We start from the raw sequence: 20,576 nt of genomic DNA, 5'->3' as shown, positions 1-20,576 counted from the left end.
CTTAATATTTTATATCATTAATATAATTATTTTGGTATTTATATGTTTTACTGCTTTCTGTCTTTTGTAGATCTGGAATACAAGAAGTTTTTGGAAAACTATTGTGCAGATGAGGAAAAAATCTGTGCAAACCCAGAGACCCTTCTGGGAGAAATTGAAGCAAAGACAAAGGAACTCATTGGTCTGTTCTTCATGTGTGCACTATGTTCTAGCATCATAGTTAGCTGTGTTGTGTTTGTTAAAAAGGATTATGAGCAGCTATTTAAAGCTTAAGTGTAGCTAAAATTAAAAACAGAAAAATCAGCACAAGGGGCATAACTTGCAGTCAGTAGGATTCCTCTTCTTTCAGTCCAAATCTTCCCCTGTCCCCGCTGTGCACTATGTTCTAGCATCATAGTTAGCTGTGTTGTGTTTGGTAAAAAGGATTATGAGCAGCTATTTAAAGCTTAAGTGTAGCTAAAATTAAAAATAGAAAAATCAGCACAAGGGGCATAACTTGCAGTCAGTGGGATCCCTTTTCTTTCAGTCCAAATCTTCCCCTGTCCCCGCTTTTAAACCTCCACCCCTGCCACTATAATCTTCTAGTATGACAGAGGAAATACAACTAAGGGGCTGTAACAGGCTCTAATCAAGAGAGCCCAACTCTGCCTGCCCTTTCCATCCACCTGCTCCATTCATTGAAGCGGTATTACAGATTTTATAAATGAAACAGGATCTCTGAATGGAGGATGGTGGATGATTGACAGCTCCATCCCCCCATTCAGTGATCCTGTTTGAGAAGCTGTAAAATGAAAAAAAATCTAAAAGAAAATTGTCAGCTCTAGCTAACTGCAGCAACACACTCTGACAGTATAGTTTCCTGGAGCTCACCTTTTATATAGAGGGGGCTAGGTTGTCCTTTCCTTTAAATTATTGTTTGTTATTTCTGTCAGTGACCTGCAAAGGTTTGTGATTCACACCTACCTGTAACTGGTGACTGACACTAGAATGAGCACATACTTGTCACATAAATTCTGAGCTCTATTGTGATTACCTAATTGTAAAATGTGGTACACCTTGCACACCTTGAAAAGCACTGTCATGACTCAGTAAAAAATAGATATATGCGAATTTAGAATTCTATATATTGTCATAGGTTTTTACCAACACCATTCTGATTTACAGCAAGAAGAACAACTCCACTTCTTGAGTATATTAAAAACCGAAAGTTGGAAAAACAGGTGAGCCAGACCTTAAGCATGTCTGCCAAATCAAGGATTTTTTTTTAAGACTTAACAGTAATTAGTTGATTTAAATTTTGTTTTAGAGGATGAGAGAAGAAAAAAGGGAAGAAAGGAGGAGACGTGAGTTGGAAAAAAAGCGCTTAAGAGAAGAAGAAAAGAGAAAAAGGAGAGAAGAAGAAAGGCGTAAAAGAAAGGAGGCAGACAAGCAGAAGAAGCTGTGTGAAAAAGAAATTAGGATCAAGGTGAACATAACAATACAATTATTATTAGGCCTCATGCTCACTGCAGCTTAAAAACATCTGTTTTACAGGCATTTGACTTTTTTTCTCTGCCTCTAAACGCCCCACCATACTCACATAGACATTTACAGGCAGCAGGTTTTAGAGGCAGAAAAAAACCCATTACTTGAATGTTCAGAAAGGAGCATTTGGGCAGCAAAAAACAGATAAACATCCTTAAACGTACATAAACGTGGTGGTGTGTGCATTATTGCATTCTAATGGCCAGAAAAGATTAATTTTCTGGCCAATAGAATGCATTGACGCCAAACGTGTCCAAACACACAAACACTTGTAAAAATAACGCTGCTTATGCCAAATTGTTTAGGTTGAAAGACGTCCAAAGGAGCACATTGTGCATGAAGACTTAAACTACTATAGTGCCAATCAGTGGCGGCCTGTGCATAGGGGGCGCCAGGGCGCCGCCCCCCCCTAAAAAAAGAAAAAAAAAATTATGACAAAATGAGCAATAAAGTTTTCCAAAAAAAAAAAATTGCGTTCGCCAACTTCGCCGCCGCCGGCCTATGTGGAGGCTGGGGGGGGGGTTACGACCCAGAAGAGGCGCCGATTGGCTGCCTTCTGGGGGCGTAACCTGGGCGCAGGGCACAGCGCTTGGACACCCCCACTTAGTGGATTCCTGGCTGTGATTGGTCCAGTCTCCAGCCTGGACCAATCATCATCCAGAACATCCGACACTGACGTTGCGTGCGTCATTCTCACTGGAGTGGACGGACGATGGAGTTGGGTGGACGGACGGGAGTGACGGCGGCACCGGAGAGGAGATCATCGGATATCCCAGACAACCGGACCAGTCACCTCCCCAGGCCGCAGCGGCAGTGTCTCGAGGAGCGGAGGTCATCTGGAAGAGAAGAACCAGTCAGTCGGGACTCGGTCACCACCGGTAAGTGAGTCCTCCCTGTCCTGTCACTCTCTGCAATCATTGGGGTACAATGCTGTGGCACTCTGCAATCATTGGGGTACAATTCTGTGGCACTCTGCAATCATTGGGGTACAATGCTGTGGGCACTATGCAATCATTGGGGTACAATGCTGTGGGCACTCTGCAATCATTGGGGTACAATTCTGTGGCACTCTGCAATCATTGGGGTACAATGCTGTGGGCACTCTGCAATCATTGGGGTACAATGCTGTGGGCACTCTGCAATCATTGGGGTACAATTCTGTGGCACTCTGCAATCATTGGGGTACAATGCTGTGGCACTCTGCAATCATTGGGGTACAATGCTGTGGGCACTCTGCAATCATTGGGGTACAATGCTGTGGGCACTCTGCAATCATTGGGGTACAATGCTGTGGCACTCTGCAATCATTGGGGTACAATTCTGTGGCACTCTGCAATCATTGGGGTACAATGCTGTGGGCACTTTGCAATCATTGGGGTACAATGCTGTGGCACTCTGCAATCATTGGGGACAATGCTGTGGCGCTCTGAAGTGATTGGGGACAATGCTGTGGCGCTCTGCAGTGATTGGGGACAATGCTGTGGCGCTCTGCATTAAAAGGGGCTCGCATACGCTGAACTCTGCATTGATGGGGGCACGGAACAGTGTTCATTGCATTGAAGGGGGCACAGCACAGTTGCATTGAAGGGGGCACGCACGCTGAACTCTGCATTGTGGGGGCACAGCACAGTGTTCATTGCATTGAAGGGGGCACAGCACAGTGTTTATTGCATTGAAGGGGGCACAGCACAGTGTTTATTGCATTGAAGGGGTCACACCACAGTGTTTATTGCATTGAAGGGGTCACAGCACATTGTTCATTGCATTGAAGGGGTCACAGCACATTGTTCATTGCATTGAAGGGGGCACAGCACAGTGTTTATTGCATTGAAGGGGGCACAGCACAGTGTTTATTGCATTGAAGGGGTCACAGCACAGTGTTCATTGCATTGAAGGGGGCACAGCACAGTGTTCACTGCATTGAAGGGGGCACAGCACAGTGTTCATTGCATTGAAGGGGGCACAGCACAGTGTTCATTGCATTGAAGGGGGCACGCACGCTGATCTCTGCATTTAAGGGGGCATGCACGCTGATCTCTGGATTAAAGGGGGCACGCACGCTGGTCTCTGCATTGAAAGGGGGCATGTACGCTGGTCTCTGCATTGAAAGGGGGCATGTACGCTGGTCTCTGCATTGAAAGGGGGCATATACCATCTCCTGTACCATGACCTGTGACATGCCTATACCATATCTGTGCCATGCCTATACCATATCTGTGCCATGCCTATACCATATCTGTGCCATGCCTATACCATCTCCTGTACCATCACCTATGCCATGCCTATACCATCACCTTTGCCATGCCTGTACCATGACTTCAAAGTCACGCAATTTTTTACTGCGTTTTTTGGCGCGAAGCAATACCTATTACATTTTTCTTTTTGCGCCCCCCCAAAAATTTTGAGCACCAGCCGCCACTGGTGCCAATTCTAAAACTTAGTTAAAGGATTTAAATATAGAAAACCAAGAATTGTGTTCTAGGAATGCCTGCTGATGAAGAAAATAAAATATTCCTACACCCTAACCCAAAAAATATGAATAAACATTCTATATGGTTTCTAGCACAATGGTTCCTTTAACAGATCATTTATGAACTCACCTAAATGATCCCTGTTGATGCTGATTTTTTTTTTTACAATAATATATTTCTGATTATAGCTTCTAAAGAAACCTGAGAAGGGCGATGATGTCATAAGTGACAAACAAAAAGAGAAAATAGAAGGAATTGAGGTGGAAGAAACGAAATGGGAAAAGTCTACTTCTGGGTCCACTAAGAGTCGAGCCTTTGAAAGCTTTGCCAAGGACTTTAAAGAAAAGTAAGGACTGGTTATTTCACCATTTAAATGTTTTACAACAGTTTGTTGCAGAAAAATGTATTCTAATTACAGTACTTGGTTTTGGTTTCTTAGAACTGGTCTTTTTGTTTTGGTCATAGAAGTAATGGCACACAGGATAATGTACATAAGTTTGACACTAAAACTTATACCTAACATAGTCCTTTCTTGTGATATAAATCAGGGGCATTGCTAGGCCTTATGCTGGCCATACAGTGGCGTATCATCCATTGTGCAAGTGTGTGTGGGGCACACAGGCCTCAAGGGAAGTGGGGCCTTCTGTGCCACGTCACACACTGCACACTATGAGTAATCAACCGATCTCCTGCATCATTGCCACCGATTACCCGCCACCCCACCCCTGCAGCATGGATTTCTTGTGGCTCACTTGCAGTTGCCGGCATCTCCTGCTCTCTTCTTCTGACGGCTTTAGGTGCTCCGGGAAGGTTACAGGTGAAATTAGCTCTGAAAATAGACACCCCCACTGACGTCCCCTGTACTGTACTGCTTCTCAGGACGCCCCCTCCCTTCAGCACTGCTTTCCTGTCCTTCCCTATCCCCCACTGACTGCAGCTGCTACTAGGGCGAGAGATCAGTGCCATGTTCAGGTTGGGGGGGGGGTTAAACATGTTTACCAGCCCCTTCCTGAATGATCAAAGTGAGCCATTGCTGCCAATCATTCCTGAGTTTATTCATTACTGAAGCTTACTATGCTCCAGTTTTTAAAGGAAAAGAATCCTTCTGTTCCTTCATCTGCAGTTCAGCCAAGGTTGCACAGAAAGAGAAAAGAGACTCTGTTTCCTGAGTCCCTTTCCCTGTCTCAAAAAAAAACAAAAAAAAAAAATATATATATATATATATATATATATATATATATATATATATATATATATATATATATATATATATATATAAAATTAACCACTTCCATACAGAGCAGTTAGACACCCTTCCTGCCCAGACCAATTTTCAGCTTTCAGCACTCTCACACTTTGAATGACAATTGCTCAGTCATGCTACACTGTAACCAAACAAAATTTTTATCATTTTTTTTCACACAAATAGAGCTTTCTTTTGGTGGTATTTGATCACAACGGGGGTTTTTTTTTTTTGTGATATATGCAAAAAAATAGCAAAAATTTTGAAAAAAAAACACTTTTTTTTAGTTTCAATTATAAAATTTTGCAAAAAATTAATTTTTCTTCATACATTTGGGCCAAAATGTATACTGCTACATGTCTCTGGTAAAATTAACCCAAATTAGTGTATATTATTTAGTCTGTGTGAAAGTTATTGAGTCTAGAAGCTATGGTACCAATTACTGAAAATTGATCACACCAGATGTACTGACTGCCTATCTCCTTTCTTGAGGCCCTGAAATGTCAGGACAGTACAAATACCGCCCAAATGACCCCTTTTTGTAAAGTAGACAGTCCAAGGTATTTAGTAAGAGACATGGTGGGTTTTTTGAAGTTGTAATTTTTTCCCACAATTCTTGGGAATATGAAGAAAAAAAATTTTTTCTCTTTTTTTTCCCACAAAGTTGTCAATTTATAAGCTATTTCTAACACATAGCATGTACACAGCAAAAATTACACCCAAAAATACATTCTGCTACTCCTTCCGAGTATGGTGATACCACATGTGTGAGACTTTTACACAGCCTGGCCACAAAAAGAGACTCCACGTCCAAGAAGCACCTTCAGGCGTTCTAGGAGCATAAATACACATAAAACTTTCTTACTACCTATCACACTTTTCAAGGCTCTAGAGCACCAATACAAGGGAAAAGTCCACAAAATGACCCCATTTTGGAAAGCAAACACTCCAACGTATATTCTATGAGGCATTATGGGTCGTTTGAACGTGTCATTTTTTTCCACAAGTTTTTGGAAAATGTGGGAAACAAATGAAAACCTTTTTTTTTTTTTACACAAAGTTGTCAATTTATAGGATATTTCTAACACATAGCATGTAAATAGCAAAAATTACACCCCAAAATACATTCTGCCTCTCCTCCTGAGTATGGCAATACCACATGTGTGAGACTTTTTCACAGCCTAGCCATATAGAGGGGCCTAACATCCAAGGAGCATCATCATGCATCCTAGCCACTTGCCTAGTTTTTTTGACATTTGGTGTTTACAAGCTAAAATCAGTTTTTTTGCTAGAAAACTGCTTAGAACCCCCAAACATTATATATTTTTTTTTAGCAGAGACCCTAGAGAATAAAATGGAGATTATTTCAATATTTTTTATCACACCGTATTTGCGCAGCGGTCTTCCAAACGCAATTTTTTTGGAAAAAATTCACTTTTTTTAATTAAAAAATAAGAAACCAGTAAAGTTTGCCCAATTTTTTTCCATAATGTGAAAGATAATGTTACGCTGAGTAAATAGATACCCAACATGTCATGTTTCAAAATTGCGCACGCTCACGGAATGGCGACAAACTTTGGTACTTAAAAATCCCCATAGGCGACAATTTAAAAATTTCTACAGGTTGCCATCTTTGAGTTACAGAGGAGGTCTAGGGCTCAAATTATTCCCCTTGCTCTAACGATCGCGGCGATACCTCACATGTGTGGTTTGAACACCGTTTACATATGTGGGCGGGGTTTCTGTATGCGTTCGCTTCTGCGCGCGAGCTCACGGGGACAGGGCGCTTTAATTTTTTTTTTTTTACTATTTATTTTATTTATTATTTTTTATTTTTACACCGTTTAAAAAAAAAAAAATTGATCATTTTTATTTCTATTAAAAGGAATGTAAAAATTCCTCGTAATAGAAATAGGCACGACAGGACCTCTTTTTTGTGAGATCTGGTCATCTGTCATCAGAGTACCCGAGTACCCGTCATCAGAGTACCCGAGTACCTGTCATCAGAGTACCCGAGTACTGTCATCAGAGTACCCGAGTACCCGTCATCAGAGTACCCGAGTACCTGTCATCAGAGTACCCGAGTACCCGTCATCAGAGTACCCGTCATCAGAGTACCCGAGTACCTGTCATCAGAGTACCCGAGTACCCGTCATCAGAGTACCCGAGTACCCGTCATCAGAGTACCTGAGTACCCGTCATCAGAGTACCCGAGTACCTGTCATCAGAGTACCCGAGTACCTGTCATCAGAGTACCCGAGTACCTGTCACCAGCCCATCAGAGTACCCGAGTACCTGTCATCTGAGTACCTGATGGGCTGGTGACAGGTACTCGGGTACTTTGATGGGCTAGTGACAGGTGCTCTTTATTGGGGGGGGGGGCAATCAGTGTGTTTGGGGTGCTCTGTAATTGGTAACTAGCTGTTACCACACTCTCTTCCTCACACAGGATCAGTGTGTGAGGAGGAGAACACGGTGACAGCTAGTTACCGTGTTCTCTGTTGACATTTGTGACCGGCTGTGATTGGACACAGCCGGTCACGTGGTAAAGAGCCAATTTCATTGGCTCTTTACCTAGATCGGGGATCGACTCTGTCCGAGGGACGAGCCTCGTCCCCGATCGCTGCTCTGCGCGCCCCCGGGGGCGCGCATTGCAGAGAGAACGAGCGGCTCGTGCTGGAGCCGCTCATGTGATCGGCTGTGATTGACACAGCCGATCACATGGTAAACAGCCAATTTCTATTGGCTGTTTACCTTGATCAGGGATGGGCTATGTCTGAGGGACGAGCCTCACCCCCGATCGCCGCGCTGCGCGCCCCCGGGGGCGCGCAGTAGAGGGGAGATCCGGGCGACGTCATATGACGGCGGCCCGGATCCTTACAACCACTTTGCCAACGTCATTTTCATGACTCGGTATGGAAGTGGTTAAATAAAATAAAAATATGATGTAAAAATCAAATATAAACATCAAAAATTGTGTGCTGTGTGCCCCACTCTTCTACTTGGTGTGCCTAAAGGTGCATATTTTACCATCTTAGCAACACCCCTGGTGCAATAAAAACCACACCCACTCTTCACTGTGGTACACTTCATTTTTATTTAATCAAACAGGGGCCAGACTTACAATATTGCAAGCAGACCCAGTTATTTCATAAATTGCCTCTGCAGCCATACACTAGTAGATTTAAAATTTTCCACGAACGTTTAGACAAAAGTTCTCAATACTCCATTCGCTGACTTCTATGACTGAAACAGCATCTCTGAATAGAACATAAGGGGTGGGGCAAATAATTATCCACCCATCCTCCATTCAACAATCCTTCTTCATTAATAGAAGCTGTAGTACATTTTCTCTGAATGGAGCAGCTGAGTGGAAAAGGCAGGTATTAAAAAATAGAAATGTATTTCTATTTATTTTATTTTACTCTGTTCCTTTACCTTTTTTTATCAACTGTATTGCTATCACAAGAGATAAAGAGGATCACTTGTGATAGCCAGGGCTGTGACAGGTCCGCTTTTTGGAGAGATCTGGGGTCTAGTAAAACCTATATCTCTCCTCTGGCCCCCAAACCAGCTGTTTAAGCAGAGATCAGTTTAATCGACTGCTTTACAAGCCGGTAACGGCTTGTAAACAAACAAACCAAGACCGGAAGTGACAAAATCCTTGCTACCGCCACTTTCTGACATAACAGAAAGGGGAAGGAACTTCTGTTCCTTCCAGTGTTCACAGTGCATACAATGCCACAGAATGCATCAATCCCCGGCTGAACGTTGGGAAAGGAGATCCCCCTTCCACCACCTTTAAAAGTGCTTGAGTGGCTGTATAGCCGTTTGAATCACTTTTACAAGAAAGAGAATCGCTGGCTCTAAATAATAGTAACGGGTCATGGTTGTCGCTGTAAATATGATCCTGCTATAACCCCAACAATACAAGACCATATTTATGTACCTTGTTATTGAGGTAGTTAACCCCCACCACACTGGAAGATTACAGGGCGGAGGTGAGGATGAAAAAAAATTTCAACTAAAAGAAGAGGAATCAGCAAAGGGGACACATTCTACTGACTGTAAGTTACGTCTCTTGTGCTGATTTTTCTGGTTTTCATTTTAGTTACACTTAGGCTTTAAATGGTGGTGACCAGTGTCCCCCTAGAATATTTGTGCTCAGTGGTCATTGTCTTCTGCAGCATTAGTGGTCATTGCCCACTGTGGCATTGATAATCAGTGCCCTCAGCAGTATTGGTGGTCATTGTCTTCTGCAGCATCAGTGATCAGTGGCCCCTACAGCATTGGTTGTCAGTTTTCCCTTCAGTATTAATGGTCAGCGTCCTCTGAAGCATTGGTGGTTTGTGTCCTCTGCAGCACTCGTGGTCAATTTCCTATGTAGCTTTGGTGGTCAGTGCTCACTGCCCTCCTCTAGCAGAGCCCCTTTGGTGATCAGTGGGAGCTTAGAAATGATGCTCAGTGTTTACTTACCTGAGAGAAGCTGCACCCTGCGTTGCCACTGGCTCCCTGCTCATGTGGCTTTTCTGAGTGCTAAAATTATGCAAGCAGTGTTGGGAGGAACATAACTCCTCCTGGCATGCCTGCACTTATTTTCCTGACTACCTTGTATACATTGGACTAACTTTGCTCCTCAACTCTATTCCACAATCAGTTTTACAGACTGTTAACCACCTCCTTCCCAAGCTTATTCTGACACTTCTCTCCAAATGTTAAAATCCACTTTCTCTTTCGTTCATTGACAGACACAGCTCCTCTAATATACTTAACCATTGGGTTATACAGTACTGCCCCCTAGTAGGACACTAGGCAGAAAAAAAGTCTGGCTATGGGCTGGATAATCTAGATCCCCAGTCTAGCCAGCAAGAGCACCAGTCGGGGACTCGGCCCGAGTCGCAACGTTCCTCCTGGCCGATAGCCCCCATTTAGATGGCGAGGGGTTCTGTCTTGAGCGGTGCCCGCCTGGTTCCTGGTATGGTGAGTAGCTGCCCCCCCCCCTCTCCCCCTGGAGGGTTTTGGGGTGGACCTGGGCCCCTCCTTGGGATGTTTTTTGCAGTGGGAGCCCCTCCTCATCACCTGGTGCTGGCTCCTGTATCGTTTTACTTCCTGATCGCCGCCTGTGGAGTGCAGATTATACTGGTAGCAGCGGGTGCCTGTTTCTGCTGGATGGTGAGTCTGGTGGGGTCTTCTCCCTCTCTGCTGAGGATCGCTTGGTGCTTTGTGCCTGGCAACAGGGTTGTGCTGCCAGCGCACTGGGGGTTGTCCCTTTGCAGATTTTTACACTTTTTGTGGGGTCCCCCTGGTGACTTATGGAGTCTTGGAGCACATCTTCTCAACTGATTCCCTTTCTGAGGCTGCAGGGCCCTCCGGGTCCCAACCATCCATCGATGCACTGACGGCAGTCCTGGAGTCCTTTGTGTCCCGGGTGGAGGTGGTTTTCGGGCGACGGGCTAGCAAAAAGCACCCCCAGCTTTCCCCTGCCTCATCTGTCTCATCAGATCCTGAATCTAAATCGGCCGCCGCGGAAGTGGGTCTCCCTGCTGGGTCTGCAACCACGCACCCGGAATCCTCAGATTGTGAGGATGATTTCTCTACATCTGCAACTGCGCACGAAAAGGTGCTGGCGAAAGCACTGATTGTATCTGTGCTGGAGACCTTGAAAATGGAGGACGCAGCTGCAGCTGTGACGGAGGCGCAGGTTCCCTTTGGCACTCACAAGCCATCCAGAGCGTGATATAGAAAAGTAACAAAAGACCAGGCAAACATGTTTCCTTTTTCCCCGCCTATTTTGACAGAATTGTCGCTAAAGAGTGGGGACGACCAAAGTATCCATTTAGGGTCCCTAAGTGATTTGCTAAGGGATACCCCTATGAGGGGTCCCTTCTTAAGAAGTGGACTGTTCCATTGGTGGTGGTAGACTTTTCAAGATTGAACAAGGCAATCATGATTCTGTTTGAAGAGTCCCCGGCCTTTAAGTTAAGTATCTGGCTGATAGAAAGGCAGGGGCTGTGGCCCACAATATGTACACTCTGGCTGGTTTGGCACTAAAGCCGGTATTCATCATTGCCCTGCTGTTGCAAATTCTGACTGAGTGGGCTAAGCTTTTACCCTATGACCTGGAGGGAAGAACAGCTTCCTCCTGCCTTTGCTGAGTTGGCGGACCAGCTGATCCAGGGGCTGAAGTTTATTTGTGCTGCCTCTTTGGATGCGTCTCCCCTAGTGGCTCGGCTCTCTGTTTCGGCAGTGGTCCTTCGGCGTGTTTTATGGCTCAAATGCTGGTCTGCGGACTAGACTTCAAAAAAAGCCTTGACTGATTTTCCCTTTCAAGGAGATCGCCTGTATGGAGCTACCCTGGATGACATCATTAAAGGTCTTACAGGGGGAAAAGACTACCTTTCTTCCGCAGGCTTCTAAGGGCAACGACCCTCGTCGTAGATGAGGGCTCTCCTTCTCGACTCATAAGAAGTTTTTTTCGTACCTCAGGGTCGACTAACAAGGGCTCAAAGTCCTTCAGGGCCTCCTCTGGAAGATTCAAACGAACCTGTTCTGGCAAGCTGAGAGCGGGCTTCTCCAGACCCGCGGACAAGGCTACTTCAGCATGAAGGTGCGCCGTCAACCGTATCGGAGGTAGGGGGGCGTCTTCACTGGTTTCCAGACCCGTGGACTTCCCTGGTACAAGACAAAAGTGGGTCCACAAAGTCATACGATCCGGCTACAAGATTGAGTTTTGCTCTTGTCCCCCGGCAAGGTTCTTTCCTTCCAACTTGCGCCTGTCCCCAGCTTAAAGGGTCTGTTTGGGGCAGTACAAGATCTGTTATTTCAAGGGGTGATTGTCCCGGTTCCGACTTTGGAAAGTTTGCCGAAACCGAAAATGCAGGATGCCCTTGGCCGAAAACCGAAACCGAAAATTACTTTTTCCCCCCAAATAATTTTAAAATAGATAGAACAGGGGCATACACCAAAAACAGGCAGGCGTACACTTTTAGCTGCCACCCTGTCGCAGTATATGTACTGTGACGGGTTGGCAAGAGGTTAATTTAATTACCAATGGTATTTGTATTATGCAGCATGAGGGGGTTAATGTATTGCCACTGCTGGTCACTGATGAATTAGTGACCGACCAGTGGCAGTTAATTAACCCCTTTGTGCTGCATTAGTGCAACAAGTATCAGTGTTAATTAACACTGGTTGCACTGCTACTGGTTGCACTAATGCAGCACAAAGGGGTTAATTAACTGCCACTGGTTGGTCACTAATTCATCAGTGACCAGCAGTGGCAATACATTAACCCCCTCATGCTGCATAATACTAATGCCATTGGTAACCTCGTCTCAGCGTCCCCCCCCCCCCGCCTCAGCATCCCTCACAATCCCAATGCAATCTCCTTACTCTCAGCTCCAGTCCTCCTGTGTCCTTCCTTTCAAAAGACCCGCCTCTGGCCGGCGGCCCGCCTCCCGGTGATGTCACTACTACTTCGATCTGTGCATGAATGAACTAACACACCGGGCGGGTGGGCGAGCGGCCGCTAATAGCTATAACTATGTGAGCGCTTCACTTCCCTGTCAGCGGAGATACATGCCTGACAGGGAAGTGAAGCGCTCACATAGTTACAGCTATTAGCGGCCGCTCGCCCGCCCGCCCGGTGTGTTAATTCATTCATGCACAGATCGTAGTAGTAGTGACATCACTGGGAGGCGGGCCGCCGGCCAGAGGCGGGTTTTTTGAAACCTGCGCCCGCGGCGGCCATCTTTAGTATCGGCATATTTAAACCATTTTCAGCCGAAATGGAATAAGCCCATTTTCGGCTGAAAATTTTCGGTGGCCGAAATTTCGGTGCATCACTAGTTTTTATCCAAACCTGTTTATAGTTTCCAGGAAGGAAGGCAAGGTGCGTCCATTCTTGGATCTCAAGGCGCTGAACTGCTTTGTGTGGGTGCAAAAGTTCAGAAAGTTTTCTTGCCTCTATCGACATCAAGGATGCTTACCTTCACATTCCAATATGTGCAGGTCACTAGTGCTTCCTCCTCGGGTCGTCACAAAAGTGTTAGCCCCGGTGCTAGTGTTGTTATGCCAAAGGGGATCACGGTACTGGGCTACTCGGACAAACTCCTTCTGCGAGTGGAGTTTCCTACTGCTCTGGTGGAAAACCTGGAAATCACCATACAAACTCTGAGGGAACTTGGCTGGATTCTGAATTTCCAGAAGTCTGCTCTGGATCCGTCCACAAAGCTGGACTATCTGGGTCTGACTCTGGACTCGGCCTTAGCCAGAGTGCTCCTTCCTCTGGACAAGGTACAGAAATTGCAGGCTGCAACTAATCTCCTGCTGTCCAGCAGATAGTCATCCCTCCGGACTTGCATGCGGGTGCTGGGCCTGATGGTGTCTACCTATAAGGGGGTTCCGTTTGCACAGTTCCATATGAGGTCCCTGCAAAGGGAGCTTCTGGCCAAATGGGACAAGACTCTGCAGTCTCTGGACAATCAGATCCGGCTACGCCAGGGACCAAAGGAGTCCCTGATATGGTGGCTTCGTTCTCCGGTGATTCGGCTGGGCAAATTCTTCCTCCCCTTGTAATGGACAGTGGTCACCACGGATGCCAGCCTGTCCAGCTAGGGAAGCGTCCTCTGCAAAAATTCTGCTCAGGGGCTCTGGAAACTGAAGAGTCCAGAGTACCGATCAATGTCTTGGAACTCCAAGCAATTAGACTGTGCCTGGACCATTGGACGGAATGGTTTGTTCCAGCCCTCTCCACCGTACACATTCCCAGGGTGGAAAATTGGCAGGCAGATTATCCTAGTTGGCAGGTGTTGGAGCAAGGGGAGTGGTCCCTTCATCTGGAGGTGTTTCCCCAGTTGTGTCTCCCGTGAGGCACCCCCGAGGTGGATCTGTTGGTGTCTCGGCTCAATAGAAAGGTGCAGAGGTTTGTGGCTCAGTCACGAGATCCTCTGGCAGACGCCATAGACGGGCTGGTGGCCCAGTGGGGTCAGTATCGTCTTATTTACGCCTTCCTTCCTCTCAAGATTCTGCCAAGACTTTTACGCAGGATCGAGGCAGAAGGGATTCTGGTCATCTTAGTGGCTCTGGACTGGCCTCGCCAGGCTTGGTATGCCGATCTGGTGCGGCTGGTCGCGGACGTTCCTTAGAAGCTTCCTCTCAGGGAGGATCTGCTGTCCCAAGGACCAATCTTCCATCCTGCTTTACAGTCGCTGGCTTTGATGGCTTGGCTATTGAATGCCAGGTTCTGATGGATAGAGGTTTGTCTGCGTTGTGATTCCAGCACTGTTAAAAGCTAGGAAATCTACTTCTAAGAAGATCTACCATCGTACGTGGAAGTCGTACATTGCGTGGTGTGAATCGCTTGGGGTTCATCCTTGCTCTTTCTCGGTGGCTCGGATCTTGACCTTCCTTCAATGGGGGGTTGAGCAGAAACTGGCCTTGAGTACTATCAAGGGTCACGTGTCGCCCGTAGCGGCCTTTCAACAGCCCTTGGCCACACACTCCCTGGTCCATACTTTTCTTCAGGGAGTTAGGCACTTGGCCCCTCCAGGGCGGTCTCCGTTGCAACTTTGGGGCCTCAATTTGGTGCTCTTAGTCCTTCAGTCCTCCTTTTGAGAATTTTTGGGAAATTCCCCTGCTTATGCTGTCCCAGAAGGTGGCCTTCTTGGTGGCTATCACTTCTGTGCACAGGGTGTCAGAATTGGTGGTGTTATCCTGTTGTTCACCTTACATGGTGGTTCACAGAGAGGTGGTTCTTCGTCCCTGTCCGTAGTTCCTTCCAAAGGTTGTTTCTGATTTTCATTTAAATGAAGACACTGTGTTGCCTTCCCTGTGCCCCTGGCCAAAACATCCGAAGGAAATTGCTTTGCGTGCCTTTGATGTGGTCCGGGCAATTAGGTTGTACCTGGCAGCTACAAAGTTTTTTAGGAAGTCAGACTCACTATTTGCGCTTACGGATGGGCCCCGGAAAGGGTTGTCAGCTTCCTCTGCGACCATTTCCAGATGGATCAGACAGACGGTGTTTAGGCCTATTCCATCAAGGTTCAGATTCCTCCTTTCCCTGTCACAGCACACTATACTCAGTGCCTCCTGGGCCTTTCGTCATCAGACATCGGTGATGCAGGTTTGCAGGGCGGCCACATGGTCGCCGTGCTTACTTTCACAAAGTTCTATAAAGTGGATGTGTTGGCATCTGCGGATGCTTCCTTTGGCCACAAGGTTTTGCAGGCCGCTGTTTAGAGGACCTGGTCTTGTTTGAGGGTGTATTGTTTTTTCCAGGTGAGCTCCAGTTGTTTTGGTTGAGCTCCTGTTTACCTGGTTGGCTATAGTTAGCCTTGGGAATTTCTTTTTCGCTGTTCCCACGCCTAATGTTTAACACTGCTTTTGGACGTCCCAATGGTTAAGAATATCAGGAGCTGTGTTCGTCAATGAACGAAAGAGAAAATTGGATTTCTCTTTCGTTCATTGACGGACACAGCTCCAAAATCTTCTTGACCATTGGGTTGTGCTGCCCCCTACAGGAGTAGGACACTAGGCAGCAAAAAGCTTTACCATGCCTAGGGGGCAGTCGCAGAGGGTATACTCCCACCTCCTGCTATAGGCATTCAGTTTCCAGAAACTGGGCTGGGAACCCATAAAACATTCTTTAACAAAGGAGGGTAAAAAAGGGCGCAAAAGAAAAAAAGCTACATGGTGCAGTCAGGGCCGGCATTACCACTAGGCAAACTAGGCTGCTGCCTAGGGCGCAGCCATGGCATGTCCTAACAAGACAGCGGCATGTACAGAAACCGATCCCCTGCAGCTGCTGAATGCTGGACTTTCCTCCTCTCTCACCCACAGCCATTCAGCGGCTGCAGGTGAGAAATGGAGGGAATCCTGGCCCCACTTTCCTCTCTCCCAGTCCCGATGTCCTCTCTTCCGGCCCCACTTTGATCTCTCCAGTCCCGCTATTTCCTCTCTCTTTCCCCGCTGTTTCCTCTCTTCCTGCCCCACTTTGATCTCTCCCGGCCCCGCTGTTTCCTCTTTCCAGGCCCGCTTGGCTGCTGCGGGGGATCTGTCAAAATGGAGAGTGGGGAAGGGGCACGTAAATGTGTCCTTTACCAGCCCCTTCCTTGTCTGAAATGCCTTTTTTTTTCATAACTGAGTTATAGTAAACTGTGTTTACAATGCCTCCGTTTATGAATAAATGGGAAGCCTCTGTACAGAGTTATTCCTGTTCATTCATTCTGTGCTGCTTAGGTTCGGGAGATGGAGATTGAGGGCTGTGTCCTCGAGAAACCAGGTCGCTGTCATTATTTGTAATTTTGTTTATTAAAAAAAAAAACTGGGCTGCTCATTCTAAAATGCCCAGGCCTATTTTTTGTCCCAGTCCAGGGCTGCTTCCCACTGCCGCTGATGTTCCCTACACACCACCGATGTTCCCCACACACTGCACCAACGTTCCACATACCTTTTCCGCTTCAGGATTGGACGATGTTAGTTGGAGAAATGAAGTCTCCTGTTTTGCTGCTTTAATATTTTCTACTGTTTTTAAAATTTTGCAGTTTTATTATTTATTTATTTATTTTTTGGGTGAGGTGTGCAAGTAGCTGGCCTTGCCTAGGGTGCAAAGTAGTCTGGCATCGGCCTTGTGTGCAGTGATACCTTTATTAAAATAGTACACATAAAACCAGACAATAAATATTGCACTCACAAGTGTGGATACAGAGGGAACACATACAGTGCCTTGAAAAAGTATTCATACCCCTTGAAAATTTCCACATTTTGTTATTTTACAGCCAAAAACATAAATGTATTTTATTGGGATTTTATGTGATAGATCAACACAAAGTGACACATAATTGTGAATTGGAATGAAAGTGATAAATGGTTTTCAGGTTTTCTTCTAAGTTTGTCCTGTATTTGGCTCCATCCATCTTCCTGTCAACTCTGACCAGCTTCCCTGTCCCTGCTGAAGAAAAGCATCCCCTCAACATGATGCTGCCGCCACCATGTTTCACGGTTGGGATGGTATGTTCAGGGCTATGTGCAGTGCAAGTTTTCCGCCACACATAGTGTTTTGCCTTTAGGCCAAAAAGTTAAATTTTGGTCTCATCTGACCAGAGCATCTTCTTCCACATATTTGCTGTGTCACCAAAATAGCTTGTCACCAAAAGGGACTTCTTACGGCATTCTTTCAACAATAACTTTCTTCTTGCCACTCTTCCATAAAGGCGAGATTGCACGACTAATAGTTGTCCTGTGGACAGATTTTCCCACCTGAGCTGTGGATCTCTGCAGCTCCTCTAGAATTACTTTGGGCCTCTTGGCTGCTTCTCTGATTAATGTTCCCCTTGCCCAGCCTGTCAGTTTACGTGGACGGCCAGGTCTTGGTAGGTTTGCAGTTGTGCCATACTCTTTCCATTTTCGGATGATGGATTGAAAAGTGCTCAGTGAGATGTTCAAAGCTTTTTTAATAGCCTAACCCTGCTTTAAACTTCTCTAAAACGTTTTCCTGACCTGTCTGATGTGTTCCTTGGCCTTCATGATGCTGTTTGTTCACTAAGGTTCTCTAAAAAAACCTCTGAGGGCTTCACAGAACAGCTGTATTTATACTGAGATTAAATTAAACACAGGTGGACTCTATTTACTAATTAGGTGACTTGGCCTGGTCTGGGCAGGACAAGGGTGTGATTTTGTCATAAAGAATGTCAGTAGCAGAATGAAGAACTGAAGGGTTGAGGCGGGGAAGGTTTCTATGGGTGGCTGTGTGCAGGTTGGAAGCATGGGAGGTAGGAGACAAGGAGAGTGTGAAACTGATAACGTGATCGAAGAGAGGAAAAGGGGTGTTGGACAGGTTGCAGGAGTGCTGAGGTGGGAGAATGCAAGTTTAGGGGCGTTGCCAATCAGAGTGAGTGGTGGTTTGTGTCCATTGTGTTAGGTTAAAAGAGGAGATTAGGTTGAACCTAATATGCTATTAAATCTTATATGAAAACGGCTGTTCCACATGGGTAGGGCAGAAATTCAAATCTTATCTGAATAGGGAAATATTATGTTATGATAGTTCCTTATCTGTCAGATTATTTACATCAAAAACTTGACTTCTGCTATTACCTACTTCTTGTGCTTCTCCTGTGTTCTTTTTCTTTCTTCCTTGCTTTCCTTTTCTTTTTCTTTTTTTTCCTTTTTTTTCCATCTCGTCTATTTCGCTTCCTTAGTCTAAAAAAAAATTACTGAGTTGCTACTTAAAGATCCTTTTAATAGATATACATTTTTCTGTTCCATTATTAATGGCATTATTTTTTTACCATGATCAATTTCCTCTTCTTTCCATTTTTGCACAAACTGTTCACATCTTAAATGCTCAGCTGGAATTACTTTTCCACATAAACTATGCTGTATTTAACCTGCATCTCCATCTTAGTTGTTTTATCAGTAAATTCTTACTGTATGTTTCTTAAACATTCCTCCACAGTTGTCCACAAACTTGTGGACAATATAATTTCGTAAAATGTACATATGTTTCTAGAGTGTATCACTAAAAGGATTAACAGCAAGAGGAAGAAGGTCCTGATTTCCCTATATAGATCTTTAGTTAGATCTCAGTTAGAATAGTGTGTCCAGTTCTGGAGATCTCACTTCCAAAAAGGAGACATGATTAAAACCTTTATTTACATGGGTGTGAATAAGGTTCAGGAGGTCAACATTTTCATGAGGAAGCTGAGACCATAAACACGAGGACGTGACCTTAAATTAGCTGGAAGTAAATTCAAAACTAACCTTAGAAACTATTATTCTACCAAAAGAGAAAAATCTTGGAATATACTTCTGGCAGAAGTAGTGTGTCAGTCAACAGTATATGGATTTAAACATGCTTTGGACAAGCATTGATCTATACTGCCCAACCTCTTGCATGTCACTATTGCCCAATCTTGATGAAAAAAAGTAGCAGAAGGTGAGTCAGAGCTTGTGATCACAGCAGATGATTGGTAATTCCATATTAGAGCTCCCTTAGTTTCCATGTCCCAGGATGCTTTGAAGGAATCTGAAATTGATGCACACGCACTTCTAGGTGACTATTTTTTTGGCCCAAATTTGCCATTGGTTTACTTTGAGACAATGAAGCTGTCAGTGGCCCAATGCATAGGTTACGGGTTGCATAATGAGACTTTAACATTTTATAACTTTTTTTTTTTCTGTTTGCTTTTTCGATTTGCAAACAAATTATATGTACATGGCATTTGTTTTGAGAAAGCAATTCTTCGCTGTTCTGAGACAACATTTGAATGTGTAATGTTGTTTGTCTCTACTAGGACGCAGAATGACAGTGACAAAGAACAAAGGGATATTGAACGAAGATACCGGGATAAAGATCAAGAACGGCAAAGGTATCATCGCATGGATGATAGCAGAAAGCCAAGGAGCCATTATGAGTTTGAGAAGTATCTGAGGAGGAATGAAGAAGACCAGAAATGGGGAAAAGGATACAACCAAGATCGTGCCAAGAAAGGAGGCCACAACAACAGTTATACAGCGGAGGCAGTAGACAAACTGGGTAAAGAGGACAAGTGTGATGACATGGCATCCAAAAAGGAGCGCATAAGAAATAAGGTTCTTTTATTCTTTTAGGATCATTTCTCATTTGCCAAAATGCCCCGGTAAAAATTACTGTTCTTTATGCATTCACAAATAAAAAGGCATAAAGAAGCTCATTAGATATACTGTATATAAAACACTATGCATTTACTCAGTATATTTTTTTTCCGAGTAGCATCTTTTCTGGATGTTGGTACTGTTATTGTGTTTGATATTGCTAAACACAATCAGCATAGTAATACTTATGCATCAAAGCTATATCCTGCCATTGGAAGCAAATGATCCTAACCTGTACATTCTATGTAAGGGATCAAAACTTCCACTCAAGAGCATACAAGCAGAATAATGAACTATAGCACTTTTTAATTTAATATAATACGTGCCCACAGTTTACAACTGCATGCTACCAGTATGTCCCATGATACAGTAGGAAGTAATAATTCTGCACTGTGACATGGCCAGAAATTCTTGCAGGGAAATATTCAGCACAGTCTCTAAGATACACTATATTACCAAAAGTATTGGGACGCCTGCCTTTACACGCACATGAATTTTAGTAGCATCCCAGTCTTAGTCCGTAGGGTTCAATATTAATTTGGCCCACCCTTTGCAGCTATAACAGCTTCAACTTTTCTGAGAAGGATGTCCACAAGGTTTAGGAGTGTGTCTATGGGAATGTTTGACCATTCTTCCAGAAGTGCATTTGTGAGATCAGGCACTGATATGGACGAGAAGGCCTGGCTCACAGTCTCCGCTCTTATTCA

At 45.0% G+C, this 20,576-nt stretch overlaps 1 protein-coding gene across 1 annotated transcript in view; it reads left to right on the top strand.

Moving 5' to 3' along the window:
* Positions 1-20,576, top strand: part of UPF3A (UPF3A regulator of nonsense mediated mRNA decay) — a 66,429-nt gene that overhangs the window by 40,962 nt on the left and 4,891 nt on the right. Inside the window, exons 5-9 of the mRNA XM_082246009.1 lie at positions 71-181; positions 1,165-1,220; positions 1,307-1,465; positions 4,184-4,341; positions 19,530-19,827. Of these exons, the coding sequence (XP_082102135.1) occupies positions 71-181; positions 1,165-1,220; positions 1,307-1,465; positions 4,184-4,341; positions 19,530-19,827 (782 nt within the window). The remainder of the gene's footprint in view (positions 1-70; positions 182-1,164; positions 1,221-1,306; positions 1,466-4,183; positions 4,342-19,529; positions 19,828-20,576) is intronic.

The sequence above is a fragment of the Pelophylax lessonae genome (assembly GCF_965119305.1).
Source record: "Pelophylax lessonae genome assembly, chromosome: 2".
NCBI lineage: Eukaryota > Metazoa > Chordata > Amphibia > Anura > Ranidae > Pelophylax > Pelophylax lessonae.
Note: the sequence above shows the minus strand (reverse complement) of the source record. Positions and strands in the feature narration are given on the sequence as shown.